Here is a 14293-nt window from a genome sequence, read left to right as displayed (position 1 = left end):
TTTCTTTTGTTTTGGCTGCTTGGGTTCTGTTACCTTTGTATCGACGACTGTTGATTGTTCTGGTAATCTTGAAGGAGATTTCTTTCGTTGACTAATATCATCAATCCATTCACCTGGTTTCTTCACCAAAGAAGCCCAAGAGAATGCATTGGTTTCTTCTTTAGGTTTGCTTACACTTGGAGCTTGAACTACTTCTTGGACTATTGGCTTAGGTTCTTCAATGACATCGTCGATGGGTTTCTTAGCAGGACTAACATCCTTTGATTTGGGTTTGGTTTCCTTCTTTTGTTTCTTAGAAGATTTATCGCTTTCATCAGAGTCCGAAGAAGTTAATTTGGTTTCGGATTTTGGTTTTTTATCCTTCGATTTTTTCTTAGGTTCAGTCTTTTCAACTGGTTTAACTTCAGGTTTCTTAGTTACAACAGAGGTTGCCTTAGCTGCAACTACATCTACCCATTCACCGGGACGTTTTACAAGAGAAGCCCAAGTTGAGGTATTAACTTCAGTAGTTTCTTGGGTTTCTGTCACAGTTTCTTCTGGTTTTAGTGTTACAGTTTCAATTACTTCGGCAGTGGGCTTTTCTAAAACTTCTTCTTCGACAGCGGGTTTAACTGGTGATTTGTGTTCCTTGCGTTCTTGTTTCTTTGGTTTTGTCTTTTTCGTTTCTGGTTTCTTAGTTTCTTTGGGTTCTTCCTTCTTTTCTTCAGGTTCTGGTTTTTGCTTCTTCAACAATGTATTGTCAATCCATTCACCTGGTTTTTGTACAAGTGAAGCCCAAGAAAATTCAGTTTTAGAAACTGTAGTTTTATCCTTATTTTCAGTATGTTGCTCTTTAGTTTCTGAGACCTCCACAACTTTTTCTGGTTCAACAACAGTAGGTTTAATGTCTTTAACAGTTTCATCCGGTTTGACAGGAGCTTGTTTTGGTTTCTTCTCCTTTTTGGGTTTTTCTTTCTTGGTGGTTTTAGTTTTCACTTCAGAAGTTTCAATAACTTTAGGCTCATGAACTTTAGGTGACTTTTTGTCTCCACTTTCCTTTCTTTCTTGAGTCAAAACTTCTTCAGTTTTAACAACTTTAGTTGTTACAATTGTTGTCGGTTGACTCTCCAGAGGTTGTCCATTTTCACCTAACAATATATCGGCATAAGTTTTACCATGTGGAATTGTCTGCCAAACATTAGTTTCCTCAAATACAGGTTTAGGTTCGGGTTCATAAACTTCAGTTGTCTTATGTTGTACTGTTTCGAAAACATCTGAGAATTTCTCAACCTTTTCTGGTTTAGGAACTCTTTCTTGGCTATGTTTAGGCGATTTCGAATGTTTCTTTGGTTTTGCTGAGTGTTGTGGCTTTTCTTGTCTTCTTGGTTTAGTGGCCTGCTTATTTCTAGGAACGAATTCGTTATAGATTCTTTCATTTGCCAAGAATGTATGTGTTTGATCAGAGAAAGCATGACGCAAGTACGAAGGCGTAAACTCTGGTGCATTTGGTGAAAGTTTCGATGTCAAAGCTATGGAAGATATGCTAGGTGTATTATCTTCCAACACACTAGACCAGGTATCGATAATTGTCTTTTCGTCCTGTTGATGATCGATAGGCTCATCGGGAGTATCGGTCCATTGGGTTTGTTTAAATACTGGCTGAATTGATTCTTTAGGCTCATCATGGACAACATTACTCCATTCATTTTTAGTGTAAGCACTAGTATCTTCAACAAGTTGATCTTCTGATTTGGTAATAACAGCATTATCTTCCGTAGGTTTTTGATCTTCTGATTCAAGTGTTTCGATGAATTCAGTTGATGTTGTTGTGGTTTCAACAATTGTTTCAACTTCTTGCTTCATTGTTGGTAATGGCTTTTCAACAATATCTGAAGGTTGTTCATCATCAACTGCCTTAGGTTCTTGGGCCGTTAAAGGCTCAAGTGGAGCATCGTATGGCTTGTTACTTTCAGTTTCCAATTTTTCAGGTTTCTCAGCTACTTCAATTGTTTTAGTAGAATCAGTAACTGTTTTGGTTACATCTTCTTCAACCACTGTTGTCGCAACTTCGTGTTTCTCTTCAGTTATTTTACTTTGTTGCGTTATGACTGTTTCAGTTGTTTTAATATCAGTAGTAGTTTTAGTGATTTCTTCTTCATCATCAGAGAATACCATTGGCTCGTCGATAACATCCATCCAAGCATTGGTGGATTCATCCACGGGAAGACCAGCATAAGCGGGTTTAGAAACATCTTTAGGAGTTTCTTTAATGCCTGTGGAAACCTCTTCATCTACCTTTTCTTCAGTTGTTGTTTGAACCGATTCAGTAGTAGGCTTTTCTTCGGGTTTCTTTTCTTCAGCTGTTGTTTGAACTGATTCAGTGGTAGGCTTTTCTTCGGGTTTCTTTTCTTCAACTTCAGCAACTTTTTCGGGTTCTGTAGTTTCTTCCTCATCATCAGAGAATACCATTGGCTCATCGATAACATCCATCCAAGCATTGGTGGATTCATCCACGGGAAGGCCAGCATAAGCGGGCTTAGTAACATCTTTAGGAGTTTCTTTAATTTCTGTAGGAACCACTTCAGGTTGAGTTACGGGTTTTTCTTCTGGTTTTATTGTTTCAACTACATCAACCTTTTCGGGTTCTACTGAAGTAATTTGCTCAAGTGGAGCATCGAATGGTTTGCTAGTTTCAGTTTCCAATTTTTCTGGTTTCTCAGATACTTCAATTGTTTCTGTAGAATCAGTTTGAGTTACATCCTTTTCAACTACTGTTGTCTCAACTTCAGTTATTTTACTTTCTTGGGTTATAACAGTTTCAGTTGTTTTAACTTCGGTAGTTGTTTCAGATTTAGCAACTTCTTCTTCATCGTCCGAGAGTACCATTGGCTCATCGATAACATCCATCCAAGCATTGGTGGATTCATCGACAGGAAGGCCAGCATATGCGGGTTTAGTTACATCTTTAGGTGTTTCTTTGATGACTGTAGAAACCTCTTCAACTACCTTTTCTTCAGCTATTGTTTGTACTGATTCAGTGGTAGGCTTTTCTTCGGGTTTCTTTTCTTCAACTTCAGCAACCTTTTCGGGTTCTGTAGTTTCTTCCTCCTCATCATCAGAGAATACCATTGGCTCATCGATAACATCCATCCAAGCATTGGTGGATTCATCCACGGGAAGGCCAGCATAAGCGGGCTTAGTAACATCTTTAGGAGTTTCTTTAATTTCTGTAGGAACCACTTCAGGTTGAGTTACGGGTTCTTCTTCTGGTTTTATTGTTTTAACTACATAAACCTTTTCGGGTTCTACTGAAGTAATTTGCTCAAGTGGAGCATCGAATGGTTTGCTAGTTTCAGTTTCCAATTTTTCTAGTTTCTCAGATACTTCAATTGTTTCTGTAGAATCAGTTTGAGTTACATCCTTTTCAACTACTGTTCTCTCAACTTCAGTTATTTTACTTTCTTGGGTTATAACAGTTTCAGTTGTTTCAACTTCGGTAGTTGTTTCGGATTTAGCAACTTCTTCTTCATCGTCCGAGAGTACCATTGGCTCATCGATAACATCCATCCAAGCATTAGTGGATTCATCCACGGGAAGACCAGCATAAGCGGGTTTAGTAACATCTTTTGGAGCCTCTTTCATGTCTGTAGAAACCACCTCAGTTGTAGTTTCAGTCACTGGCTTATCTTCTGGTTTCTCTGTTTCAATGGCAGTAACCTTTTCGGGTTCTGTAGTTTCTTCTTCATCGTCAGAGAATACCATTGGCTCATCGATAACATCCATCCAAGCATTGGTAGATTCATCGACGGGAAGACCAGCATAAGCAGGTTTACTAACATCTTTGGGAGTTTCTTTAACTTCTGTAGTGGTAATTGGCTCAAGTGGTGCCTCGAATGGCTTTTTAGTTTCAGATTCCAATTTTTCGGGTTTCTCAGATATTTCAACTGTTTTTGTAGAATCACTAACTGTTTGGGTTACATCTTCCGCTGTAGCAACTTCATGCTTCTCTTCGGTTATAACAGTTTCAGTTGTTTTTGTTATTTCTTCTTCATCATCATCAGAGAATACCATTGGCTCATCGATAACATCCATCCAAGCATTAGTGGATTCATCCACGGGAAGGCCAGCATATGCGGGCTTAGTTTCCTCTTTAGGAGCTTCTTTAATTTCTGCAGAAACTACTTCTACTACCTTTTCTACAGTTGTTGTTTGAACTGATTCGGTAGAAGTAGGCTTTTCTTCAGGTTTCTTTGCTTCAACTTCAGTAACCTTTTCGGGTTCTGTAGTTTCTTCTTCATCATCAGAGAATACCATTGGCTCATCGATAACATCCATCCAAGCATTGGTAGATTCATCGACGGGAAGGCCAGCATAGGCGGGTTTAGTTTCCTCTTTAGGAGCTTCTTTAATCTCTGTAGAAACTACTTCAATTACCTTTTCTTCAGTTGTTGTTGTTTGAGTTGATTCAGTTAAAGGCTTTTCTTCCGGTTTCTTTTCGGTGATTTCAGGCTCAGCCTTAGGTTCTGAAATAACTGTTTGTTCCACAGTTTGAACAACATTTTTCAAGGTGGTAATCATATGGCTTTCAGCTTTGTTTAATGATACCACATTGTATTTAGGTACTTCAAAGTTGTGGCAGATGTTTTCAACAATATCTGTTGATGGTTCTGCAGGTAAAACTTGTTGTGTTGTTTCAACTTCCTGTAGTTGTTGTAAAGGTGGTTCTTCTGTTGTGGCTGGAGTTGGTTTTTCGGAAACTTCAATAACAGTTTTATCCGATTCGATCTGAACTTCCTTAACTGGTGTTTCAGTTTTTGAAATAACCATTTGAGATTCAGCCTTATTAAGGGATTTCACATCATATTTGGGTACTTCAAAGTGTTGAAGAATATCTTGAGTTGTTTCTGTTACTTCTGTTACAGTTTCCGAAATTAAAGTTTGAGTTGGTTGTTCTGTTGTTGGCTGTTGTTCTGGCTCTACAACAGTTGTTTCTGGTACTTTAGTAACTTCTTCGGATTTGATTTCAGTTTCTGGTACTACTGCTTCCGAAATGTTTGTGAGTATCATTTGTGTTTCGGCCAAATTAAAGGATTTCAAATTATATTTAGGCACTTCAAAGTGACAAATATTTTGTACAGACTCCTTTTCAGTTTCAACCGTTGAAGGTTCAGCTGTTGAAGGTTGAGTTGGTTTAACCTCTTCCATGGGCTGTAAAGGTGCTGAGTATGGTTTTTCTGGTACATCAACAATATCTTCAGTTTTAGGTTTGTCTACCTCAGCAGGTGTAACTGGAGTTGATTTTTCGGGTGTTTCGATTTCAGTTTCTTTTTCTACTGGCTTAGGAGTTTCAATGAGTACCATTTGCGATTCGGCCTTGTTAAAGGATTTCAAATCGTATTTGGGTACTTCGAAGTGTTTCACAACATCTTCCGGTGTTACTGTATCCAATTCGGTAGAAGTTTCTTCTTTTACAACCGAAATATCTTCTCTAACAATTTCCGTGGTTGATGTAACATTTTGTTGTTCAACCAATGTTTCTGTAGTCGTTGATTCAATCTTTTCGGTAGTTTCAGTTACATCAGATGTAACAGCAGGTTCATCCTTGGTATCATCAACCTTGGGTTGAACTTCAGATTTCCTAGTAAGAACCAAAACCTTTTCGGCTTCGTTCAAGTGACCAATATTATATTTAGGTACTTCAAAGTTATAGAAATTATTTTGTGTAGACAATTCATGGGAAATTTCGTCACTGCTCGTAACGGTTGATGTGGTAGTAGTTGTAGTAGTTGTGATGACTGTTGTAGTAGTGGACAGCTCTCTATTATCCTCGGTGACGTTGAGCTCTGTTTTATCTTCGGGGAATGGTTGTAAAGGTGCCTTATAAGGCTTCTCTACTTCTGCTACTTGTTCGTTGGTGTTTGTCGACGTAGTTGGTGTTTGTTCACTTGTAAATTGCTCATTACCTTGTTTGATTAGTGTGTGATAACTGCGTTCAGCCAAGAGCAATTGAGGCAAATAGTATTTAGGAATTTCATAACACAAAGCGGACGGACTAATGCTGTTGAGGTTAGTTGCAAGCTGTTTAGCAGTTTCTATGGTGCTTACCATTGTTATACATTTATCTATATAATTTGACTCATCTTTAGGAACAACAACAATTTCATTAGTACTAGAAAGAAGTGTAACATTTTGCTCTTCTTCTTGTTTTTGGGGTATAACAGTTGGTTCATTAATAACTTCCGATTCGACTACAACTGATTTCTGCTCAGGTTCTGAAGATTCCTTAGTGGCTTCAGCCATAAGGAATTCTTCGGGTAAAGCAGGTCTCTTTTTCTTATCTTTCTTAGCTAATTTTCTTTGAATTTCCTTAAAGAGGCTTTCCTCTTCAGGAGTCATGACAATTTCTTCCTTAATTTGTTCAACAACCTTTTCTTCTACAATATCTAACTTCTTGGATTCCTCAACATTTTCTACAGCAGAAACCTGTTCTACAACGGTAGTAACATCTTCTACATTTTGAACTATTTCCTTTTTGGATTCCTCTAACTGTTCAACAACTGATTGTTCTACAACGGTAGAAACTTGTTCTACATTTTTAACTGTCTCTTCAGTTTCTTGTGAAACTTCACTAACCAAATTATGTGTTTCCTCTACTATTACCTTAGTATCTTCAACTAATTGTGGTTTTTCTTCCTTGGAAACCATTATAAGTTTCTCTTCGGATTCGCGTTGTTCTAAATCTCTTTGTGAGTGTTCGTAATTATCGGTAACGGTTTCGGTAACTTTAAGACTAACTTCAGGCAAATCTAAATGCATTTTAACGATGGGATTCTTAAGTTTTTCCTCGTGAGTTATTAGCGAAATCTTCTGTACAGATCCAGGTGGATATTTACCACCCAAATCGTCACCTACATATACAACATTCTTACCATCGTCAGATTCAAAACTATATTTATGGGACATTGTAAGTTTAGACATTTTTGAGGTAGTTGTGGTAGTGGTAGTAGTGGTCGATGATGACCCTAATGATGACATATCAAGGGTCGAGGTATTTTGTGTGATTGTTACAGGTACTGTTTCGATACCAAGTACTCTAATGCCTGAGGGCGAGGACGGATTTTCTACAGTCGTTGAAATATTATCTAGACCTGTTAAGACAATTTCATGGGGTTTAGGAGAATCTACAATGGGAACACTAGTACTACTGCTACTTCTTGTAATAGAGGGGGAGGGTGTCTGATCTGGCATTTCAATTGAACTCTTAACTATGACATCGTCAGGTGTATCGCTCTCTTCCAAGACAATACGACCATCTTGAGAGATTTTCTTAATAATGCGCATAGTGCGTATGGTGGTGGTTTTAATAATAGCACCATCCATTTGGTTAGTAACACTAACCACCTCGCTGGGCTCTTCAACAATTGTAAGTTTCTGTTCGGGTTCTTCTTGGGTTTCAGAGGATTGCTCTTCTGAAACTTCCTCATCTTGTGGTTTACGTTTTACGATCTTTGTAGTGCGTATAGTTGTGGTTTTGACCACACCACCAGACTCGTTATCAACACATACCGCATCGGAAGGCTCTGTAATATTTGTTGGTTCTTCTACCTTAAGATTAGGAGACTCAACATTACGTAACTGTTGGCTCGGTTCTTCTTGGGAAACGCTTTCGTGTTCAGTATTTTGTGAAATCTTTTTGACAATCTTGGTAGTGCGCACAATGGTCTTTTTGATAACCTCATCCGTGTTATCGTTTACCTCAGATGTTTCTGTGGGAACTTCAGTTTTAGTTTCTTTAATTGTTTCAGGCTGTGGTTTTTCCTCTTTTACTGGTTTCTGTACAACCTTAGGTTCATCCTCAACAACTTCAGTTGACAATTTTGTTGCGGCATCAGTTTCGGTTGTTTCAGTTTCATCAGTTTTGATTTTCTTAACCTTTTTGGTAGTACGTATAATGGTAGTTTTAATTACTCCACCATCTTGTTCTTCTTCTTCTTGTGTAGAGGTTGTAGATTCTGGAGTTTCTGAAACTGGTACAGACTCTTTTTCTTCTACTTGTTTTACAGCAATACTTTCATCGAATGGCTGCAGAGGTGCCGAGAATGGTTTGGGTATGTCTTGTTGAATTTCCTGAGTTTTCACTACATTTTGTTCAGTTGTAATTGGCAACTCAGTAACTTCTTGTGTTACTACGGGTTCTTCGTCAATGACTTCTTCAGTGACCTCTTCACCATGTTCATTAATTCTTGTGATTATGCGTTTCGTGGTGGTAGTCAAAGTTTTTGTGATTTTACCACCCTGTATAACTTGTGAAGATGTTATACTTGTTGTTGTGGGTACAGAGGAAACAGAGGTAACAGTTGCTGGTACCGTAACAGTTTTTGTGGTTATTGGAAGTTCGCATATTTCTTGAGTAACTTGAGGTTCTTCATCGTAAACTTCTTCGGTGATTTCTTCACCCTTCGAGTTAATACGTTTAATAATACGTTTGGTAATTGTAGTCAAGGTGCGTGTTATGGTACCTCCCTCAATTACTTGAGCGGTGTTAGTGGATTCGGAAATCCTTTGTGTATTATCTACAATTTGAGTTTCCTCCTGAGGACTAGACATTACAAATGTTTCCACCTTGGTGGGAAGTTTAGAAACTTCTTGAGTAACGACAGGTTCTTCATCATAGATTTCTTCGATAACTTCTTCACCTTTCTCGTTAATACGTTTCACTATACGTTTAGTTATGGTGGTTAGGGTGCGTGTTATAACACCGCCACTTGTTACCTGTGAGGTAGTGGTGGAAGTCAAGTCATTTGTGCCAATATTTTCCGACATTTTAACCGTGGTGGGCAATTCTGATGTCATTTGGGTAACTTTAGGTTCTTCGTCGATTACCTCTTCAATGATCTCTTCACCGTTTTCATTAATTCTCTTTATGATACGTTTAGTGATGGTTGTAAATGTCTTGGTAATTGTTCCTCCCTGAACTATTTGTGTAAATGCCGTATCCAAGGGTTGTTCCTGGATTGTTGTTGTAGTATCAGTTACTGTTTCCTTGGGTTTTTCTTCTACTGGAGTTTGTTGTTTAACTTCTTGAGTTTGTTCTACCTTTTCAGGTTTGATTTCACTATCGATAACATCCATTTCCGAAGGTTGCTTTATATTTTCAATGATTTCTTTCACACTTTCTTGGATTACCTTTTCTTTCTTTTCTTCCTGTTTGGAATGAGTTTCAGTTTCAATTGTAGACATTTCCGTAGGTTGACTTATATTTTCAATAATTTCCTCTGTTGGTTCTTCTTCGCATACTTCTTCAGTGATTTCTTCACCATTTTCATTAATGGTCTTTATAAAACGTTTAGTGGTGGTAGTAACGGTCTTTGTTATGGTGCCACCTTGTACAATCTGTGTGAAAGAGGTTGCGGTTGTTTGAACTTTTTGATTAAACTCTTCAGTTTGATTTTCAGCAATAATTTCCTTTGGCATTTCAGCAGTTTCTGGGTATTTCAAAGTTTCTGTAACTTGAGTTTCAGGAGTTATTGTAGTATGTTCTTCTTCGCTCTTTGAGGGAATGTTAACCTCTTGTTTAGGTTCTTCCTTCTTTTCAATACCATTCTCTGGTTCTACAGATTTAGGAGCAGTAGCAGTAGGTTTAGTTTTATCTTTTTTGCCTTTAACCTTTTTAGGACTGGATGTTTTAGGTTCCTGTACTACCTCTTCGACTTGTTGTGGTTCCTTAATCATTTTTTCGTATTCTTGGGCAACTGTTTTCTCTGTTTTGGGTTTATCTTCCAATACCGTTTGTACAATAGTTTCTGTGGTTGTAGGCAACTCAGTAACTTGTTGTTCAACTTGAGGTTCATCTTCCATTACCTCTTCGACTATTTCTTCACCATTTTCTAAAATACGTTTTATTAAACGTTTAGTTTTGGTAATAACGGTTTTCGTTACTGTACCGCCCGATTTCAGAACCGTGCTAGTAACACTGCCACCTGTAATATCGGCGCTCTCTGGCAAATTAATCTTTTCGACGGTAACATTTTCTTGTGGTGCATCATCTACCACTTCTTCTTCTATAATTTGCTCCTGACCGTCTACGATTATTTTAACGATTCTCTTTTTAATATGTTTGGTAACCGTTGTGGTGGTTAGTATGGCTCCAGATTCGGTGACTTCACTAGTTTTGGTTACCTTAGTGGTACTACTAGGTTCTGTGTTAACTTCAGTCACCTGTGGCTCTTCCGACACCTTGACTATCTTTTCGAAAAGTTTCTCTTGTGGTTCTTCCACCACCTTAAGTGTCGTTTCAGAGGGCTTCTCTTGTGGTTTGGTGAAAGGTTCTGTTACTTCCTTTACTGTCTTTTCAGAGGGTTTCTCTTGTGGTTCTTCTACCACCTTAGCTATCTTCTCGGAAGGTTTCTCTTGTGGTTTGGTGGAAGGTTCTTTTACTTCCTCAACTGTCTTTTCAGAGGGTTTCTCTTGTGGTTCCTCTACAACCTCAACTAACTTTTCGGAAGGTTTCTCTTGTGGTTTGTCGGAAGGTTCTGTAACTTTCTCAACTGTCTTTTTAGAAGATTTCTCTTGTGGTTTGGTGGAAGGTTCTGTAACTTTCTCAACTGTCTTTTCAGAGGATTTCTCTTGTGGTTTAGGTTCTGTAGCTTCCTCTAGAGGAGCTTTAGTTTTGTCTTGAGACTTTTTCTTTGATTTACTCTTTGGTTGCTGAGTTTCTTCTAGTGGTTCTACAGTTTTAGGTTTTTCGGTTTCTGGAGCCTTTTTAGTTTTCTTATCCTTAGTTTGGCTTACCGCTGTTTGTTTTTCGCTTTCAATAAACTGAGTAGTAGAGTTTTTCATGGTTGTAGTTGTTGTTGTTGTGGATGTTGCCTGGACAACACTTTCATGTTTAACTTCGGATTTAATATCACTAAGTTTTGATTCCGCAACCTCTACCGTAGTTACTGGTGTTGGTGCTTGATCTTTCTTATTTTTATCTTTCTTTTCCTTAACAGGTTTAGTTTCTGCAACCTCTACTGCTGGAGCTTGAGGTTGTTGCTCCTTTTTAGTTTTCTCTTTTTTGTCTTTTACGGGTTTGGTTTCTGAAGTTTCTGTGGGAGTGTTTGCTGTTACTGGTTCTTTCTTAGTTTTGTCTTTTTTATCTTGAACAGGTTTGGTTTCTTTAATTTCAGTGGGAGCAACAGTAACAGGTGGTTCCACTTGTTCCTTCTTAGTTTTATCTTTCTTGTCTTTAATAGGTTTAGTTTCCGAAACTTCAACAGTAGTAGAAGTTTGCTCTTTTTTAGGTTTTTCTTTTTTGTCTTTGACAACTTTAGTTTCTGTCACCTCTACAGTGGTGACCGGAGCTTCTACTGTTTCCTTTTTGCTGTTATCTTTTTTGCTCTTCTTGGAGGGCAACAATTTTCCCACTAAATCGGTTATCTCACCTTTAACAACATCAGCCAAGGATTTGGTGTTGTTATCTTTTTTGCCAACCTCCGGTTTGGGTTGTTCCTTAGCGGGTTCAACTTTGGAAGTAACAGTTTCTGGTTTAACCTTTTTCTTGTTCGCTTCCTTGGTTTTGTCTTTCTTGTGTTCCGAGCTAGTGTTTTTCTGTTGTTGACTTTCAACAGTTGTTCGTGAGTAGTGTTGTTCGGTCACGTGTTGTTTTTCAATATTTAAAAAGTCTTGTAAAGAGACGGGTTTTGCGGTTTCTTCTCGAGATTTTTTCGGTTTCTTAGCTTTGGGTTTATGTACTTCCTCAGGCTTTTCAAATGTTTCCAGGGCAGTAGATGTCGTTTTGTGTGGCTTTGACTCTACCACCGTGGTCTCTCCATAAACATTTGAATGGCCCGTTATCATTTCTTTCATAAATTTCTCTGTATGACGCGTTTGCGATTTTGGACGACTCTCGTCTCCTGATCTGTGTAAATGATCAGCAGGAGATTTGAATCTTTGTTGTTGGTGTTGTTGTTGTTTAGTTTTATGTTGTTTGTTCGTCACAGTCGTTGTTGTCGTTGTTAATGTTGTCGTAATCGTTTCTTGGGGTTGGGAGTGTGTTGTCTGATTGTTTGATGTTGTTGTTGTTGGTTTTTTAATTTGTTGTGGTTGTGTTGTTTGCATAACTTTAACATGGACCTGTTGTTGGCTGGATGGCTGGAAATGTTGGCCATGTTTTAAGCCGAATAAAACTTCGGCATATGTAGTGCCCGCTATTTGCGGTTCTGGTTTTTCTACAATTTGGGCTTGTTGCTGATACGCGGGTTCCGGCACATAAGTCACATACTCTTGAGTATGTGTTTGAGTATGTGTTTGAGTTTGACTCTGTGCTTGAGTTTGTGGTACAGTTTCCACTATGCTCTCTGTTACTGGGGTAACATTATCAGTCTGTGGCATAGTGTTTTCTTGTGGTATATTTTCAATTTCATTAATATCAAATTGTCCGAATGTTATATCGGGTATAGGTTCTTCAACCTGTATCTCTTGGGGCTCATACAGAGCCACTTCCTCTTGTTGAGTTTGCATATGTGTAGTAGTAGTAGTAGATGTAACAGTTGTCTGTTGAATCATGGAGGCTAAAGTGGTTTCAACATTATTTAAAGTGGACTCAACCTGCAAAGGATCATTTAAAACATTTTGATATGTTTCAGTTTGAGGCTGTTGTTGTTGTTGTTGCTGTTGTTGAACAGCCTGGGCCACTTGTTCATAAGCATATTGTTGATAATCGCTTTGTGGGGCCTGTTGATTGTAATACATTTGTTCTGTAGTGGGGGCATAAACGGAATGATAGGCCTCCGTTGGTGTTTGAGTTTGTTGGGGATTATAATAACCGGCGGTAGCAGCTACCAATTGGTATTGCGCCGCTTGTGTAGGATATTGATAACCCGTATAAGTGGTTGTCATAGCAGTGGGTTGTGTATATTGCACTTGCATCATTTGCTCATAGAAAGTATCAGATGGTGATTGTTGCACCGGCACCACTGGTGCTGGAGTCACATAACCCCACTGTTCACTGTCGGTCAAATTTTCATACATTGACTGATAGAGTTTAAGATCTGGCTGCAAGTAAGTGGCTTGTATTTCCTCAGCCGTCATGGGAATGTTCGTATTGTAAGTACTAGTATAGGTGGTGCCTGCATCAGTTAGGCTATGAGTGCTAACGATTTCCTGCATAGCCACCGATTCTTGTTGCAGCGGCGATGTAGATGAGGCTGATGAGGATGAAGGCTGTACATTTTCAGTGTAATAGTTTAACATACTTGTTGCTGTTGCTGTCGTTGTTGTTGTTGCGCTTGTAACCTCAGTTTGATTAACCGTTGTGGGTTTTTGTAAAGGCGCCTGCACCTTTTCTGTAACCGTTTCTTGCGGTATTACACGAGTTTCTATTTGTAAGTCATATTGAGGTTGTTGTTGTTCCTGTTGCTGTTGTTGCAACATAGCATTTTCTTTTAGTGATTGCTGTCTTAGTCTTTCCAATTCCAAACCTCTTAATACTTCAGCATATGAGGTGGAACCTGGCACCCATATGGGGCTCTTTGAGCGTGCTCTATCTTGTTCGGGCAACAATAATTGTGTTGTTGTTGTTCTGGTATGTTGTTCACTAACACTGGTTTTCGTTTCATAGTGGGGTGTGCTAGTGGTTTCTATCTTAATTTCTGTTTGTTCCTTACCGCTTGGTTGATGACGTTGTGTTGGTTTGTGTTGCTTACGTCTAGGTGAACGACCTCTTTGCTGCTCTCTAGGCACTTGTATATGATGCTTACCGACCTGCGGTTCTTGTCTATAAACTTGTGGTTGTTGTTGTTGTTGTTGGGGGTCTTCTAATTTAGTAGGAACATTATAATCATATTCACTGTCCACCTTTAATTCATGTTGTGCAACATTTTCCTTATATTCCCTATTACTTTCACGAGCCTTATACAATTGATATTCGTTTGGTAGGTTGGTAGTGGTGGTCGAGCTGGTGGTGGTCTTTGTGGTGGTGGTAATTATTGTGCGTTTATTGCCAAACTCATCAATATATTCTTCTGTTTTAACATTTTCCTGCACTTTAGGCATTTCTTTTTCTGTTGTAACAGTTTGACCTTCATAAACCGGACTTGTGCTTTTTTGAGTTTGACTTTCGTTGGGCGAGGAGTGACCACCTAATACCTCAGCATAGGTTAGACCTAATTTTGAGGGTTTCAACATCATTGAGACCGAAGACGAAGTGGCTACCACCGAATGTGGATCCAGGGTATAAGATAGAGCGGCAATTACATCATATCTTTGTTGCATATCATCAACAGACGCACGCAGAGCCTAGTCGTTGGCAATAGAAAATAATATGGAAATT

At 38.6% G+C, this 14293-nt stretch overlaps 2 protein-coding genes across 2 annotated transcripts in view; both read right to left on the bottom strand.

The window, feature by feature from the left end:
* LOC119609569 (titin-like) overlaps window positions 1-368 on the bottom strand; it is a 52839-nt gene extending 52471 nt beyond the window's left edge. Inside the window, exon 1 of the mRNA XM_037964413.1 lies at window positions 33-368. Coding sequence (XP_037820341.1) covers window positions 33-101 — 69 coding nt within the window. The 5' untranslated portion in view covers window positions 102-368. The remainder of the gene's footprint in view (window positions 1-32) is intronic.
* Window positions 110-14235, bottom strand: LOC119609568 (titin-like). Its single transcript, XM_037964412.1, has 2 exons — window positions 177-14235; window positions 110-120 (listed from the first exon to the last, which is right to left on the bottom strand). Exons 1-2 carry the CDS (start codon window positions 14233-14235, stop codon window positions 110-112), a joined length of 14070 nt encoding a protein of 4689 aa, XP_037820340.1.
* Between the last annotated feature and the right edge of the window lie 58 nt (window positions 14236-14293).

The sequence above is a fragment of the Lucilia sericata genome, unplaced genomic scaffold, assembly GCF_015586225.1.
Source record: "Lucilia sericata isolate MDLA Ls3-8-SP2 unplaced genomic scaffold, ASM1558622v1 Contig001007F_arrow, whole genome shotgun sequence".
In the NCBI taxonomy this organism is placed as follows: domain Eukaryota; kingdom Metazoa; phylum Arthropoda; class Insecta; order Diptera; family Calliphoridae; genus Lucilia; species Lucilia sericata.
The sequence above is the reverse complement of the archived record's forward strand: the minus strand, read 5'-3'. Positions and strand labels throughout refer to the sequence as shown.

Coding starts and splice junctions, on each gene's coding strand:
- LOC119609568 (XM_037964412.1), bottom strand. CDS start 14,235: ATGCAACAAAGATATGATGTAATTGCCGCTCTATCTTATACCCTGGAT.